The sequence below is a fragment of the Camelus dromedarius genome, chromosome 1 (assembly GCF_036321535.1).
Source record: "Camelus dromedarius isolate mCamDro1 chromosome 1, mCamDro1.pat, whole genome shotgun sequence".
NCBI classification, from domain to species: domain Eukaryota; kingdom Metazoa; phylum Chordata; class Mammalia; order Artiodactyla; family Camelidae; genus Camelus; species Camelus dromedarius.
Window position 1 is genome coordinate 20004960 of NC_087436.1, and position 17151 is coordinate 20022110.

At 46.0% G+C, this 17151-nt stretch overlaps 1 protein-coding gene across 3 annotated transcripts in view; it reads left to right on the top strand.

The window, feature by feature from the left end:
- ZNF827 (zinc finger protein 827) overlaps positions 1–16812 on the top strand; it is a 170234-nt gene extending 153422 nt beyond the window's left edge. Inside the window, exons 11-15 of one of the 3 annotated variants that reach the window (XM_010982657.3) lie at positions 65–231; positions 8649–8840; positions 9198–9375; positions 11354–11386; positions 12839–12974. In XM_010982657.3, the coding sequence (XP_010980959.2) occupies positions 65–231; positions 8649–8840; positions 9198–9375; positions 11354–11369 (553 nt within the window). In that variant the 3' untranslated portion in view covers positions 11370–11386; positions 12839–12974. Of the gene's footprint in view, positions 1–64; positions 232–8648; positions 8841–9197; positions 9389–11353; positions 11387–12838 lie in introns of all 3 variants that reach the window. The other 2 variants (XM_031465236.2, XM_031465263.2) reach the window with 2 other exon arrangements.
- Positions 16813–17151: the final 339 nt, after the last annotated feature.

The window sequence follows — 17151 nt, forward strand, 5'->3', positions numbered from 1 at the left end:
GATAGCTTCTGTTAGGAAGATCACTCTTCTCTCTCTGCTTCTCTTCATTCCCCCTCTGGTACAGCTGTCACGTGTGTGGATTTGAGACCGAGCTCAATGTCCAGTTTGTCAGTCACATGTCGCTCCACGTGGACAAGGAGCAGTGGATGTTCTCCATCTGCTGCACGGCCTGCGACTTCGTCACCATGGAGGAAGCAGAGATAAAGGCTCACATCGGCACCAAGCACACAGGTGACCCTCCCTGTCTGTCCTTCGCACCAGTCTCTCTTCCAACCCCAGTTGCCCTCCCCACCCCACCCCCCATTCCCTGGCAGGGGCATCCTCTTCACCAGGCGACACTGACATTTCCTTCCAGAAGGAGGGGCTTTCTCGGGGTGGCAGGGCCACTTCCCCCATTATCTGGCCCGGCTTGTGCCACGCTGATCTGACAGCCGCACAAGCAGTTGAAGGGTGCGGGCTGTTGGCTTGTTCCTCATCCTGATCATCATCATTGTAGCCAGCAGTCATCCAGCTTTTACGATGCCCCAGGCTTGCGCCTTTGCGCTCTGGATCTCATTTAAGCTTAAAACAACCCTCTGCAGTCAATACCACTGTCGGCATACTAGCCAGGTGGAGAAACCGAGGCTTCAGGTGTCCACCAGGATGTGACTCCAGAAACTCAGACCAGCACAGTTTCATGCTGGAGCCCACTCTCCGTATCACTGCTGTCCTGGCAGCCCCGTGCAGCCCTTGGCAGAGTTCTACGCCTTTCTGTTTTATGGTGCCAGGGTACCGCAAACATCATTCTGCGGGCTGTGCTCCTCTTCCCTTGAACTGCAGCCTGGACACCCTCCAGAATGATGCCCTGGCAGTTCTGTCCAGAGATAAAGAAAACCGGCTTCTCCCGAAACAACCCAATGTCTCTCTTGGCTGCAGCCAAGACTTTGCCATGGCTGTCCTTTCCTGTAAGGCTCTTGCCATGCTGGTTAACTTCTTCCATTTAATGATGTTAACATTTTGACTTCACCGTGCAATTGTCCTCTCCCAAGTGATGGTTACAAATGACACCAGCACGGAGTCATTAAATTAGGAGGAGGAGGAGCTCCCGCTGTATTTCCCAGGGCTTCCAAGTTACATTGCTGACCACCAGCCCCAGGCGTTGGGTCAGCCCCCCGCATCCTCAGCACTTGAAGGATTCAGGAAGGGGAATCTCCCTGACGATGTGCACGGCCGTGAAGTCTCTGTGCTTTCCTGGCCGCTTTGGCTCCGTGGTGCCAACAGCAATAAAGGCTTGTTTTTGTCAGTAAGTTGAGCAGCTATGACTCGGAGGTCTGCAGAGAGCCGTTAGGCTGAGTGAGAAGGTGCCGTTTTTACAGTCAGTTGTCTGACCGTAACCACATTAGCACCGTGGGCAGCAGGTGAGCTGGGAAACTCACATCGAAGACAAATTAAATTTAGCATTTCTGGAGCGGCCAGTGGAGGGAAAGGCCAGCCTCTGTTCCATTTCCACTGGCTTTTCAGGTATTCTTTTTTCTCTCTCTTTTCTATTACACGTCCTTTCTTCTCGCCCTCCCCACCCCAAAGCATGCCCAAACCCAGCCGAGAACCTTCCCTTCCCCCTCCCCCCTCCGCAGCCCCCTCCACCACCACCTCCAGGAAACCATAGAAACCATAATGGCTGGAAGGAAGTTGGACTTAGAATCACTTGACTGTCATCACTGGAAACTTCACATTCACAAGTAACCGATGCAAACATACTTCTCAGTTGCCACGGGGAACACAGCGACGATCTGCTCTCTCTGAGGTGGTGGCGCTCCTGGTGTAGCGGTGTGTTAGCACAGAGAGCGAGAGTGAGATGCACTGAAGGACTGTCTTTTCTAACACAGTAGAAGCCTTAGATGCTGCAGCTATTAGGGAATAAGGTTATATCCTATTTTATAAGCCAGGGGTGCTAGCAAGGGTTTTTCTTTTAAGGGCCAGATAGTAGCTATCTTAGACTTTCAGGCTGTGCAGTTTCTGTCCCTGCTGTTCAGCTCTGCCGTTGGAATTGGAATGGAGCCCTGGACAGGATGCAAATGAATGGGTGTGGCAGCATTCCGTGGGAGCTTTATTTACGAAGGCACAGAGGCTAGATTTGGCCCGAGGGTTCTAGTTGGCTGACCCCCGTTATAAGCTAGAAGGTCTCACAGTGAGGGTTTCTTGTCTTTCGCTGCCGCTTTGAGGTGGTTTTGACCCAAAATATATACATCCAAATTGTAATTAATAAGCTGTGCAATTGCAAAGTTATGATATAAAAGCACTATGTACGCTATGTAATACAGACAATGTATATTCCTAAGAATAAGGAGCTTATCCAAGGCACGGCTGCGTCTCCAGCACCTGGACCCGTGGCTGCTTGGTGTGGGTGGAGAGAAACCTTCACCCAGTGAATGAATGGATGTGTGCAAATGCATCCACACACACGTGTGCATGCAAGTAAGAAAATTACTCAGCCATGGCCCTTGCCTAACCTTAGTACGTACAGGCATACCTTGTTTTATTGCATTTTGCCTTGTTTCTCTTCGCAGATTTTTTTTTTAAGCAAATTGTGAAGATTTCTGGCAACCCTGCATCAGGCTAGTCTGTTAGCACCATTTTTCAACGTTTGCCGACTTTATGTCTCTGTGTCATATTTTGGTAATTCTTGTGATATTTTAAACTTTTTGTTATCATTATATTTGTTATGTGGTCTGTGGTCAGTGATCATTGATATTGCTGTTGCAAAGAGATTGTGCCTCACTGAAAAAGGCTCAGATGACAGCATTTTTTAGCAATAAAGTGCCTTTTAATTAAGGTATGTACATTGTTTTTTTAGACATAATTCTGTTGCCCACTTAAGAGACTACAGTGTAGTGTAAACATAACTTTTATACACACCAGGACACCAAACAACTCATGTGTAAATTCATGTGACTTTATTGCGATATTTGCTTTCTTGCTGTGGTCTGGAACCAACCCTGCAGTGTCTCTGAGGTTGGCCTGTGTGGAAGAAGTTACTGGGATGGAGGAGAGCACGCACTGAATTCCAGATCCCGGTTCTAGACCCCATGTTACCGCAAGGCACTGCGAATGCAGGCACTCATGTTAACTTCTCTGGGCCTCCATCCGTTCCCTGAGGTTTTAAATGCGCAGGACCTGCCGGACAGGCCTGAGATTCTACGTGAGCCTCATTATCTCATCCGGTTTACCTGTCGTAGGAACAGGCATCCTTCATTTCAGCGCCCTGGGAGATCTGAAATGCTTTCTTGGTACCTAATGAAGTTGTAATCTACAGCTTTAATCAACAGCAGGTTTTCGCGTCGACAAGTGGCCTATCTTGCGATTCTCCCACAGAATCCACGTGCTTTCTCAGACCTCCTTACTGGCGACTCTCACCCACGACACACTTGTGAGTCTGAAGAACTGTCCTCTGCTTGGTGTTTCTTCCTTCACCCCTCCTTGCCCTCTGTCTGCCCTGGTCCTTGCAGAGGACATCAGCGAGGGAAAAACAGTCCCTCTGGTGCTCTTGACTCCTTAATGCAAATTTTGCTGCAGTTTTTAAATGTTGCGATAATGGCAGTTGAGGATTTTGAATAGCTATTTGGAAAAAACAACCATCAATATACTTCATGTCACATAGATGCCAAAATAAGTGCCAGATGACTGACACAATCCCTGTTAACCAAGCAGCCCCAGAAAGGCTCGAAGAAAATAGAGTATTTATCACACTTACAGAGCGAGAAGGATCTGTAAAAGCTTAAGTGACGCAAGACATCTCAGAGGAGGAAGATCAAGGGATTCGACACAGGAACATTTCCTCTCTTTGCAAAAGAGAAGACAAAGGGAAAACAAAAAACCACAGTCTGAAAAATGTGTTTGTAAAAATGACAAAAGGCCAGTATATTTACAACATAGAAAATTCATATAAACTGGTAAGAAACACTTCAGGTCGTGAACAGTCAGTTCATCATAAAAGAAAGAAAAGCTAATCACTCAACATCAGGGTAAGTGTTCAGCCCCGCTAGCAGTCAGCCTGAAACTCAGGAGTGGCTTATCTTTCGCTATTAAGTTAGGAGCACGTCTTCCAGGTACCCACTGTTGCCAAAAGCGGCTGATTCTCTTGTGACGATGGCCCTGCAAAGTGGTAGGACTTTTGAAAACTAATGAATATTTACCGAGAGGCTGGAAAATGTAAGGCTCTGTGACCCAGTAATCCCACTTCTGAGAATTTATCTGTAGGGGAAAAAAAAAAAAAAAAACCCGAAACAGTGGAATATTCATTTTAACTGAAAATGTAATTTTAAGGAAATATTTAAATAAAGTAGGATCAGTCCATTCCATGGATATAATACTGTCATTTAAAACTATTAATTCGTAATTCTTCTTATAAATCTTGTGAGAGCCAACTCTGCTCCACGTATATCAAACAGCAAGGGAAAATGCAAAGTGTTCGTGGTTACTATCCTTATTGTATTTTGTAAATACTATATGTTATATTTTATAATATAATAATAATGACATATTCTTCAATAATGCTTACCACGAGCCAGGCATTGCTCTTAGTGCTTTGCGTATAAAAGCCCATTTAATCCTCACAACAAACATATGAGGCAGGTGCTGAAATTAGCCCCTTTTTTTAGATGAATGAGATAATTGAGGCACAAAGTTAAATCTTCGTCCCAGGTCATACAGCTACTAAGGGGTATAGGTGGCATTCAAAGTCAAATATTCTGAATCTAAAGGCCTTATTCTGAACCACTATGCAATTAATGGCAATACCTTTATTTATTTACTTTTAATTTTCTTTTTCATTGAAGTGTAGTTGATTTACAATGTGAGTTACAGGTGTACAGCAAAATATTCAGTTGTACATATACATACATAGATACTTCCTTTTCAGATTCTTTTCCCTTATATGTTATTACAAGAAATTGAATATAGTTTCCTGTGCTATACAGGAGGTCCTTGTGGTTTATCTGTTTTGTATATAGTAATGTGTATCAACAGTTTTAAAATAGAGATGCTTACTTTGGGGGGGGGTGCTTAAAATCACAGAAATTTATTATCTTATAGTTCTGTAGGCCGGAAGTCTCAGACTAGTCTTACGGGAATAAAATCAAGATGTTGGTGAGGCTGTGTTCATTCTGAGACCTGAGGAGAGATCAGTTTCCTTGAGATGCTTCCTTTTAAAAAAATAAAAAGAAGAACACCAAAAATGTAATGGTGCTTGTACTGAGGCAGCAAATTGGTTGGTACTCTTTTATAAAGTCTCAATTTCTCAACGTGTGTCATTTTCAATTAGAAAATCTTCAGATTTTTAAAGTTCTCTTTAGTTGGCCATCCTAGTGTTTGAGGTTGCATTACCCATGCACGGGTGTCGTTCACCAGAAATCTCTGTGATGCTGCAGATCAGTGACCCCTGGGATCACAATGAGAGCCTTGGGTTGGGTTGACAAGGACACCCTGGCTCACTCCCTAAGAGAGACTGGAAGGAGATGGGGACCGAGAGGAGAGGATGCCAGATAGACCTGCCATTACAAATCAAGCAGGCTGGGCTGCTTCCCAAAGTGCCTTCCGTGGCACCTGGATATTTGTAAATTTATTCATTTAGGTAGCTCTCCTTGGTGCCATAAGCCTGAGGGTACTTGGAGCTGTTCTCCAAGGTGGTCATTAAAATTATCTATTTTAACTTGAAAAACAAGATTAAAATAACCATCTGCAATATTCTACTGGCCAGGCCAGTCTTAGAGACGCTATTTATTTGGTAAATAGCATCAGGGACTCAGGGCTCCCACTGAAAATATTCTCTGTCTACAAAATGTGACTGAGCTGGTTACATATTTAGATAAGAGACTGGCAGTAATGGTGCTGGCTTTCCTTGTACCAAGAGAAGAATATATGGTAAAGGTATATACTCCCTAAGGGAGGTCACGTACTCAACCAAGTTCATTTCTGCTAGGGAACAAGATTTTAAAAACTATAAACTGAAGTAAGAGTTGCCCGCTCTGGGCATATGGGCAGCTCTGACTGGAACAGGACTTAAAATCTTATAAGCAGGTAAATAGTTTTCCATCCTCTTTTTAAAAACTTTTTTTGGTTGGAAAAGTAACGTATGGTCACTCTAGAAAATTTTGAAAACCAAATCAAAGAAAACAAGCCTAACGCTGATCATTTCTCACACTAGCTGTGACCACCGTTACATGTTTGTTTACTTCTGGACTTTTTATGCCCATATAAAAAATGTGACTTGTTTTTTTTATCCCCTAATAAAGGAAGTTTGTTTCTAGAGCTTCCAATCACTCGATGACTTAATTGACTGATGTGAAGGGAACTGAAGCACGGTCTTCTTATATTTTCTACCGTAACCTGAAATTATGGGGTTGCATTGAATTGGCTTGGGGAGAATTGATGTCTTAACTATATGGAGTCTCCTGAACATGAACAGTGTATATAGCCCTCCAGTTATTTGGGGTTTATGGTGTACATTTTTTATTTATTACTGTATATGTCAAGTGATATTATAACACTTCATAGATAGTATGAGAGCTGCACAATGATTTCTCCTCTCCCAGCCTTTATGTTATTATTGTCATAAACCTATTATACCTGTTTTAAGAAGAAAAACTCATCTATCCATGTGGTCATCATGTCTAGTGTTCTTCATTCTTTTGTGTAGATCCATTTTTCACAGGTGGTGTCTTTTTCCTTCTGCCTGAAGAATTTCTTTTAACATTTCTGGTAATTTGAGTCTGCTGGTGATGAATTCTTTCAGCTTTTTTTTTTTTTTTTTTTTTTTGCTTTTGTATTTGAAATATATTTTCACTGGATGTAAAGTTTCAGGTTGACAGTCATTTCTTTCATTGCTTAACATCCAGGGAGAAATCTGCTGTACACTTATTTTTGTTCCTCTGCACATAACGTATCCTTTTTCCTCTGGCTGCTTTTAGGATCTTTTTCTTTATCACTGGCTTTGAGCAGTTTGATTACGATGTGCCTTGGTATAGATTTCATCATCTTCCTGGTGCTTGGGGTTTGTTGTGTTTCTTGGATCTCTGGGTTTGTGGTTTTCCTCAAATTGGGAAAAATTTTGGCGTTTTCAAATATTTTTCCTGCCCTCCCCACCCCATAAGGGACTTCAGTAAAACCTATATTAATCTACCCGAACAGGTAGCTCACTGATTCTCTTTTCATTTTTCGTGGTTCTTTTTTCTGTGTTTCATTTCAGATCATTTCTGTTGCTAGTATCTTCAAGTTCACTCATCTTTCTTCTGCCATGTCTAAATTGCTGGCAGTCCCATCCAGGGTATTTTTCATCTCTGACACTGTAATTTTCAACTCTAGAAATTTAGATTGGGTCTTTTTAATCTCTTTTATATCTCTGCTTAACTTTTTGAGCATACGGAGTACAGTTACCAAACCTGTGCTTACGTCCTTGTCTGCAGATTCTAACAACTTTCTCAGTTCCGGGTCAGTTTTGATTGGTTGCTTATTCTTCCCATTTGGGGTTGTGCTTTCTTGTTTCCTGGCATGCCTGGTAATCTTTGTTTATATGTCAGACATTGCAGTTTTTCCCTTGCTGGGTGCTGGATATTTTATATTCCTAGAAATATGCTTGACCTTTGTCTTAGGATGCAGTTAATTACTTGGAAACTTTGATCCTTTTGGCTTTAATGATTTGTCAGGCAGGTCTGAAGCAGTGACCCCTCTAGGGCTAATCATTACCCAGTGTTAAAAGATCTTTCTTGATTTTCTGTCCAATGCCTCGGGAATTATGAGTTTTTCTAATCTGGCCATTGGAAATGGACCCTATTCACTAAGCCCTTCAGATGGCTTTTTTTTCCCTCCAACTTTGGGCAATTTCCTCACACACGTGCTCTGATCCCTACACTGCTGAATGCCCTCGGGGGCCCCTCTGCAGGTGTCTGAGTTCCTCTCCTGTGCTGCTCTGTCCTGCAAAGTCCTGTCATGTTGATGTCCTCAAATCCTCAGCTCTCTCTTCTCATCTCAGTGAGTTTGCTGGGCAGGTCCCCATCCCTGCACTGCAGCCTGGGAAGAAAAGTCTCTCAAGGCAGGAAGCAGGACAGTCGGAGGGCCCACCTCTTTTCTTTCTTCTCTCTCAGAGGTCCCTCTTCTTCACTGCCTTGTATCCAATGCTGTGACAACCACTGATGAAGAAGACGGACACTAGAGCCTGACCTGCTGAAATCTCTGCTCTGCCACTTCCTAGCCATGTGACCGAGGCCGAGTTAACCTGACTGCCTCCTTCCCCTCGTCTGCAAGATGGGGGTGACAACAGTCATGCCTCTTTGGGTTTTGGAGAGGATAAAATGAGATAATGCATTTCAAGCATGACACAGTTCCTCACACTCAGTAACATGTCCATCTTAGCTATTATTGTCATTTTTATTTTAATTATTATAAGATCCCAATAAACACTTGTCAAATAAATGAATATCTACTCCTGGCCCGTGAACCACAAGTACCCTCACCACAGGTCCAGCACTGGGACAGCTGGAAACCTCAGCCTGTGCTCCCTGAGTGATGATGTGGCCATGAGGCCCCAGCTCCCTGCCCCCATCACTGCTGTTATTCTAGGGTTTTCATCTCCTAAATAACAGACCTGGGGTTTCTTTGTTTGTTTTAATTTTCAGGGGAAGACAGGAAGACCCCTAGTGAATCAAACAGCCCCTCTTCATCCTCCCTCTCCGCTCTGAGTGATTCAGCCAACAGCAAGGACGATTCCGACAGCTCCCAGAAAAACAAGAGCGGAAACAACCTGCTGGTCATCTCGGTCGTGCCCGGGAGCCAGCCCTCACTGAACAGTGAGGAAAAGCCAGAGAAGGGTAAGGGAGGAGGTGGGCTGGCCGGCTCAGCCCTACACGGTGTGGGGGGATGTGCAGTCTTAAGAATAAGCCCTTGAGAGAAGCGATGTTGGAAAATAAATACGAAGCCTGAGAACAACCTAATATGTATCATCTACAATTTGGGTATGTTTTTTTGGCTTGATTTACATCCCAGTGCGGGGTGGAAGGATGGGGAGTGTGGTATTAATTCCGCTAACTCCTTTTAGCATGGAGATGCAGGGCACAGTACCTGGAAGGGTCTAGCTGGAGGGGAGCAGGAGCGGGGAGGGCCGCCCGACTCCCACCCTCCTGTTCCTCTGCCCCACGCACCTGTACACCCAGTCTTGGTCCTTTCAGGGTTCGAATGCGTTTTTTGCAACTTTGTCTGCAAGACGAAGAACATGTTTGAGCGCCATCTGCAGATACACCTCATCACCCGGATGTTTGAGTGTGACGTGTGCCACAAGTTCATGAAGACCCCTGAACAGCTGCTGGAGCATAAGAAATGCCACACTGTCCCCACCGGTGGGCTCAAGTAAGGAAAGCAAGTACAGAACCTTTTACTGTGTTGTTATTAAACACCCTTTCCCCAGCCCTGCCCCGTCCCCCACCTGAAGGTTTTGGGGGTCTTGGGGAGGGGGGTTGGCATGGGGGGAGTTAGGCACCTCAGCTGCCTTTAGCTGGAGAGGAATAGACCTGTCTCCCAGGGGTCAGCAGATGTCAGTAGGAAAGTGCATTCCACAAATATGCCGGGATTCCGGCAAGCAAGACGACTCGTTGAAGCAACTCGGCATGAGCACGCAAGGGTAGACTCATCCTCCGCTGCTTGAGTTTTGTCCAGACTTGATTTTAAGGGACTTGGGGTTAGGGTCCTCACGTGTAAATTATTATGCTGTCACTGCACTTCACCATCTCTGTTTTTTCAGATGATTTGCCACAAGTCTTCTAAATAAGCATTACAACTACTCCATCCACACCCACCCACAAATATTGGATCTTTTGTCAGTTTGAACAGGCAGGAGGCAACTTTTTTTTTTTTATGCAAAGATCATGTGCCTCCTGTCTTCCTGCAAAGATGCTTCATGCCTTCCCAGGAACTGGAATCGGGATCTCCCTGGTGTAGCCTTCATGAGATCTGACATTTCTGGGCACATGTTAGTCACAGATCCCCAAAGACCTAGACACCAAGCATCATCATTAACCAATATTTGCAAGGAGCCCTCTGGTCTGAAGTGAGACCCATCCGTTATTAACGAATGCACTGTGTGTCTGGCTTGATAATAGGTGCTAAAGGGCAAACAAAGAATAAAACATAATTTCCACTCTTGGGAAACGTTCGTCCGAACGCTACCAGAGTTTAATCCCAGTGCTTCTAAAATCAGAGTCCCAGTTCTCAAGGCGCTCACGGGCTAGTAAAGAGATAGAAGCATGTGTCACTGGGGACAGAAACACACATCAATTTCCAGGCCTAATTTTTCATGTTTAGCTAAGATGATCATGTAATTAAAAGAATGAAACATGACGTTTTACTTAAGAAAAAAAAATTATTTTTGAACATTTTTATCTTTGAAACTCACAACTTGCCAGAGAGGTGGCATGACTCCTCTGAATGGCCGAGGGGTGGAGAGACCCAGAGGGAGGTTGGGAGTCAAGTGGGGGGTGGGGGGCAAGTCAGGGTGGACTCCCCAGGCTCCTGCCTGGTCGGGGGGGGGCCTCCTCAAAAACTTGCCCAAGGAGCAGCACCTACTGTTGGATCCCATTTTATTTCACTCTGGGGAGAGGGGCGATTAGGTGGGAGGGGTGGGGAAGAGAAGAAGAATGGGGGGAGGGGTGGTTAATGCCTAGCAAGAGCTTATTTGGGAATTTGATTTGTTTTGTTCCCACTGTCCCTTTCTAAACATTTGTATACTTTTACCCTAAAAAAAAAAAAGAGCCATGTATTTATGTGGTTGGACTAGCACCCATCCCTCTTCCCAGTAGCCCAGTCACACCCATTAATTGCGGCCCCGGCCAGTTGTGGCTTCGCCAGTTAGGTCCCCTTTCCTTTGGGGACCTCAGGAGTCCGGAGCCTCCGGCCCACTGGGGAGAATGCACAGTGAACGCTGATGCTTTTGCGGATACAGACACTTCCCGTGCGGTGCTAATGGTCCCCTATGTAATAGTTTATGTTCTAGGATGACCAAGTAGAAGAATACTTTGAAAAAATTGCTAATGCCTTCTGGCTATACAGTGAGTCTTTGTTTTGTTTTGTTTTGTTTTTCCCTTTGCCATATCAGAGAATTAATTTGCCTGAGAGAGTGTCTTTACGATAACTAACGGGAGCACGGAAAAACCCTTAGCACTTTGCCTGAGCCGCGAAAGAAAGATTGAGCCGTGGGTCACAGAAATGTCCTTAAAATGAAACAGACCGCCGATGTCTAAATTGCTTTTCTGTGATGGAACTGCTTGTACTCTATATCCTGTTCATAATGCAGATCAAATAAGATTATACTATTATTTTTCTTTTGCCGTAGCTCAGGACAGTGGTGAGTTTCAGACTCCTCTAGGTAAGGCCCAGCTTGGCGTAGGGGTTGTGTGTGCACCTGACCTGGGAATGGGCTTTATATTTCTCTCGTGTGCACTCTTCTGTGAGCTGAGGTTCCGAGGCTAACGGCGGGCTTGGCGCTGAGGAGCAGTGCACGGTGCACTTGGTGTGTTGGGCTCTGCTGGACACCTCTCCAAACCCTCCGAGGACAGTTCACTCGTGGGCCCTGCCCTGCAGGTGCCAAGCGAGAGCCGAGGCCGCCACTTTTGCACTTGCCTTCTTTTTGTAAAGAGAGCACACACGCCACAGCTATCATATCAGCCACCGACTCGAGCCTGGCAGCTTCTGCGAGCGCAGCTCAGCAGAACTTGCAGAAACATGCCCTCCCTGCCTGCCTCGCCCCTTTGGACAGCCAGTGGGGCTTGGGGGTAGCGTAGCCTCACTGCGTAGAATGGAGAGGCCCAGGCTTGGTCCCAGCGCACAGCTAGCCTAGAGCCCGATAAGGTGACAGAGCCGGGACCAAAATCAGCCCTTATGGAATCTGCCTAAATTACGTGTACAGACCAGTCCCGTAGTGAATCAGTACCCATCATGTGCTGAGTCCTCTACCGAGCACTGCAGAGAATGCAGAAGAAACGGGAGATACGGTCCTGCCCAATGAGAATTTACGATCCCCTTGGATTATTATTTCCATGATGTAATAAGGCACTCATAATGTCTTCAAGCTCCAGATAGCAGCTGTCCCCCTTCCTCCTGAGTCCCTCATTCGTAGGTGGGCTGGTGGGTGGGCCTCCTTCTCCTGAGCCCAGGTCCTGGTCCTCACCTCCCTTCCCTATGGAGACCCAGTGCTGCAGGAGCCAGGTTTGACCAGTACAGATCTCTGTGTATACACGCACTCCCACACACAGTGACACACACAGGCCTTCTCATCCTAACCACCCTTTAATAAGCACGACTCTGACCCCTACGACTTTCTGTTTGCTGGAGGTAGCTCTCCCCACTATAAGCTGTTCTTTAAAACTCTTAGCCTTTCTGCGTGTGCTTGGTGTGGTGCATGAAAAGTCGATTCTTTGTGTTGCTCCCATCTTGAGGGGAGGTCGTGAGGTTTAGACCTCGGCTGTGTCCAGTGGGGAGCGGGGAGGGCTCCGAGGGGCGGGGTGGGGAGGACGGAGGGGAGCAACAGCTTATCTGGTCCTGGCACTGTCTCTGCTCCCCTTCCTGAGGGCTGGCGTCCGCTCTTGCAGCCAGGAGACCCCCGAGCAGGCCCGAGGGAAGGCTCTGTCGGCAACCAGAGCCTAAGAGGGTCTTCTTCATCCCTCCGGAGGCGGCAGGGCTGGGCTGGACAGGGGGCAGGCCAGGCCTCAGGCTGGGGAGGGCGTCCAGAGGGAAGGCTGGTGAGGAGGGTAGCAACCGGGGGACCGCAGAGCCCGCGCGGCTGACCCTCCCTGTCCTTGCTTGCCCCCTCCCCCGGCAGGTGCCCATTCTGCATTTATTCCACCAACCGCCCCGCCGCCATGGAGTGCCACCTCAAGACCCACTACAAGATGGAGTACAAGTGCCGGATCTGCCAGACGGTGAAGGCCAACCAGCTGGAGCTGGAGACGCACACCCGCGAGCATCGCCTCGGCAACCACTACAAGTGCGACCAGTGCGGCTACCTGTCCAAGACCGCCAACAAGCTCATCGAGCACGTGCGCGTGCACACCGGGGAGCGGCCCTTCCACTGTGACCAGTGCAGCTACAGCTGCAAACGCAAGGACAATCTCAACCTGCACAAGAAGCTGAAGCACGCCCCGCGCCAGACCTTCAGCTGCGAAGAGTGCCTGTTCAAGACCACGCACCCTTTCGTCTTCAGCCGCCACGTCAAGAAGCACCAGAGCGCGGACTGCCCCGAGGAGGACAAGAAGGGTCCGAGCCCGGCCCCCGCCAAGGACGCCGCCGGCCCTGGGGCCCCGCTCCTCGTCGTCGGGAGCTCCCGCCACCTCCTGTCTCCCCTGTCGGTCATGTCCGCCTCCCAGGCTCTGCAGACCGTGGCCCTGTCGGCCGTCGGCAGCGGCGGGGGCGGCTCCGAGCCCAGCCTGGCACTCAAGGCCTTGCCCTTGAACGGCTCCCCTTTGCGCTTCGACAAGTACCGGAACTCGGATTTTGCCCATCTCATTCCCTTGACCATGTTGTACCCCAGGAACCAGCTGGATCTCACATTCCACCCTCCCCGACCTCAGACTGCGCCGCCCAGCATCCCCTCCCCGAAACACTCCTTCCTCGCCTATCTCGGACTAAGAGAAAGAGCGGAGACTGTCTGAGGGCAGCCAGGCTCTGTACCAAAAACCAAGAGACAGACAAAAACAAACAAAAACAAAACCCACAAAACTTAAACACAACCCCAGCAGGTGTATGTTGCTGCAAAACCTACAGACTCCCATGGGTCTGAACCACGTGTACTGTATATCTTTAGTAAGGAATAGAGAATTGGCTCTGTGTGTATACCTATTGCATTGACCTGAAAGCTGCTTTATCCAATCTTCAGAGAGGTGACCTACTGCGCCCGTCTACCTTCAGAGGCATGCCTCCCCAGCCACCCACTCTCACTCTCAGCCCTCCTCGGTCCTTTTATCTGAAAGGAAATTTGTCTCGTTAAACCCTGAAGGGAGTGTCCTTACTAGCAATCAGCCCTTGTAAGCTTCTACACCGGTGCATTTTATTTTCCGTTGGGTGAATGTGGTGAGTGGGCGTTTGTGGATTTGGAAAGAGACCTCCATGTGTCCTGTGCCGGGACATTTGCACATTCTTTGTACTGGCTTCTTTCACAGCGATGAACATTCTCTCTCCCCCCCCCCACCCCCACCCCCCAGGACTTTCATCCACACCAGTCACTTCCCTGAGCTCCCTCATTACCTTCCTCTATTTTATGGCTACAGAGTGGTAGGGCCTGGTGCTTAGTCGATGAAGGAACGGTGGACATCCTCAGTGCTGCCTGAGATTTCCCACAGAGTCCTGGAGACCATGTGCTCCGATCTCTGGTCATGAAGACACTAGCCATCAAGAGCCCTCGTGTGGAAGAAATGTCTCGCAGCACTGCAGCCCGCACCACAAAACTCCAGTGTGTTTTGTGTGTGTGTCCATACGTATGCAGTGTGTATGCTACACACACACACAGTGCATCATTTTTTAAGGGCAGATTATATATATATATATGATGTATTAAGTCATGGTTACCATTTGTTTGCAGGAAAAGAAAAATTGTATGAGTGAAAAATTTTATGGTTGATAAATCCAGCCAAGGAGATTAAAAGGGGTTTGGATAAATTCTGGGTATAAATGCTCAGACTAAAAAAAAAAAGAAAAAAGAAAAAAAAAAAAAGAAACGGCAGTTTTGCACAGTGCTTTGGTCTTGCACTAGTTTTTGTTTCTCATCTGCAAAAAAGAAATAAGTAAAATAAAAGGAAGAAAATGTACCTTTTTTATGGAATGAGTAGACTGTATGTTTGAAACTTTTGTCACAAACTCTTTGACATATAACGACCCAACAAAAAGGTGCTGTTTAGTCCTACGGTTCAGTTTATACCCCTGAGACGTTTCCATTGTGTTTGCGGATTGTCTGGCTATGGCGGTATTCTCCATGTTATTAATAATTCTGTATTCCATTTTGTTAACGCCTGGTAGACATAACCTGCTAGGAGGCTAACTTTATACTTATTTAAAGCTCTTATTTTGTGGTCATTAAAATGGCAACTTATGTGCAGCACTTTATTGCAGCAAGAAGCAGGTGCGGGTGGGTTGCATAGCCCCTTTGCTGTTCTTAAAAAGCAATGGGTATGTAAGAAGAAGAAAAGGAACAGAACCTTTGGCTAAATATGTTAATGGCTTGTGTTTTTAAGACAACAGGATTTCCAGGATGAAACAGGCTGAAAGAACAGGAAAAAAAAAATGTGCTTTGTATAACAATGGGAAGTTCGGAATATAAAAGTTTTATCTATTATTTATCTATCGAAGAACTGGTGTATGGGAGGAATGCTTTCTTACTGCGTTGCTGGTTTCCATCATGTGTTATCCTAGAGTTGGGATTTTTTTTTCCGTCTGTTTCACCAGGGGAAAATAAAAGCGTCCCTAATTTTCTTCCTCTAGTCAGTTTGCTTCACTGAAAGCTCCCCCTTGAAACTGGTACCGTTCTACCGGAAGCCAGAAGTCTGTAACTTCTGTCCACACCATGGTCCTCCCCCGTACCCACCCTTCTTCCCCCAGACTTAGCAGGTGTGCTAACACTTCCCTTGGCCAGTCATCCAGCCCTGGCAAAGCTGTTTACACTAAGGAGATGTCCCCGGGGGCAGGGAGGCTGAGCCAGCTAGGGCGGGAAGCTCCCGCACCTTTGGTCATCTTCCAGCAGAGACATTTGTTCTTGGCCACGTTTGACACGTCATTCAACGTTGCCCTCGTGATGTCTCGGTAAAAGACACTATAGACAGTTACAGACAATACACTCCAAGAATACTGGGCTTCTGGGTTGGTTGGTTTGTTTTTTTTTTTAAAGGCATGTCTTTATCCCCATTTAATGGAGAATGTGCCACTTGGCTAATCTTGTGCTTTCAAAATTACAAGTTCAGTGATAACAGGAAAGGAGGCCACAGTGATCCCACAGGGGCTGGCAGAGAGGCGTGAGCACCAGCAGGTTAAAAACCTGAAGGGTGGCCCTGGCAATTAGGACTGCAGACTTTACAGTGTGCCACTTGTGCAATACAAGGTCCTAGGGTGAAAGCTGCAAGATCAAGAGGGGCGTTGGAGGGAGACGGTTACCGCTCAGATGCTTGCCACTGAACTTGTATTTGAATGACTTAGTTATGCTTAATGTAATTGGGCAACTTTTTTTAGCACTTTGGAAAGAGTCATCAGTCTTTCTGGTAAATTATAAAAGTTTTCTGAGTGAGAAAAGGTGTGTTTGGAGTTTGTTTGACTTTTTATATTATTATTGTTATTAATAAAGAAAAATCTACAGCATTTTTCAGATTCCACCGAGGTAATATGTACCCCTGAATTTGGTTTGCAGTTTGATACTCAGGGAAGGATGTATTCCATAGATATCCTTTCCGTGTAAAACACTAACATCTTTGAGATATTCACCTGCCAACTAACTTCAATTCTGTTTTCACTATGCATTCTTCAATGAAAGCTAGCTTATTTTTCCATATAGTAATGCAGTTAGAGTTCTCAGAACTTTCTTCTATCCTTTTTTTTAACTCCTCATATTATGTTCAGATGATCATACTGTCAAGGTTTGTGTACATTACTGAAAATTTGTATTGTATAAAGCTTTTTTGCATTACAAGGCTGTACAGGGTCATTTTGACAGTAACTGGTATATTCCTTTGCATCTTATGTTGCATTGCCAATTTCTAGTGTATCCAGTTTGGAAGTATAATATACTCTAATTAAAAAGAAAAAAGGTTGGCTATACTCTTGTTTCTTTTTCTTTCTTGGGTGCTGTCCTTGGCTACGTGTTAGTCTCAGGGTTTTGTTTGTCTTGCTTTGTTCTGATTTTCGCTTTTTCAGTGTATTTTTAAAAAGTTTAGGAAATGTCCACTACTAATTATATACTGTTGCAAAATGCAAGTTTTGAAGAGCCATGGTCATAATGCATACCGTTACTATGTAAATCATTCCTGGCCATGAAGGTTGAGAGCATATCCATCAGTCAGTTCAGCTGCAGTCTGGCTCCTTCCTTAAAATATTTCATGACTTTTTCAAAGTGCTCACCAGCCTTATGCTCTCCTGCTTAATATAATTTTATTCACC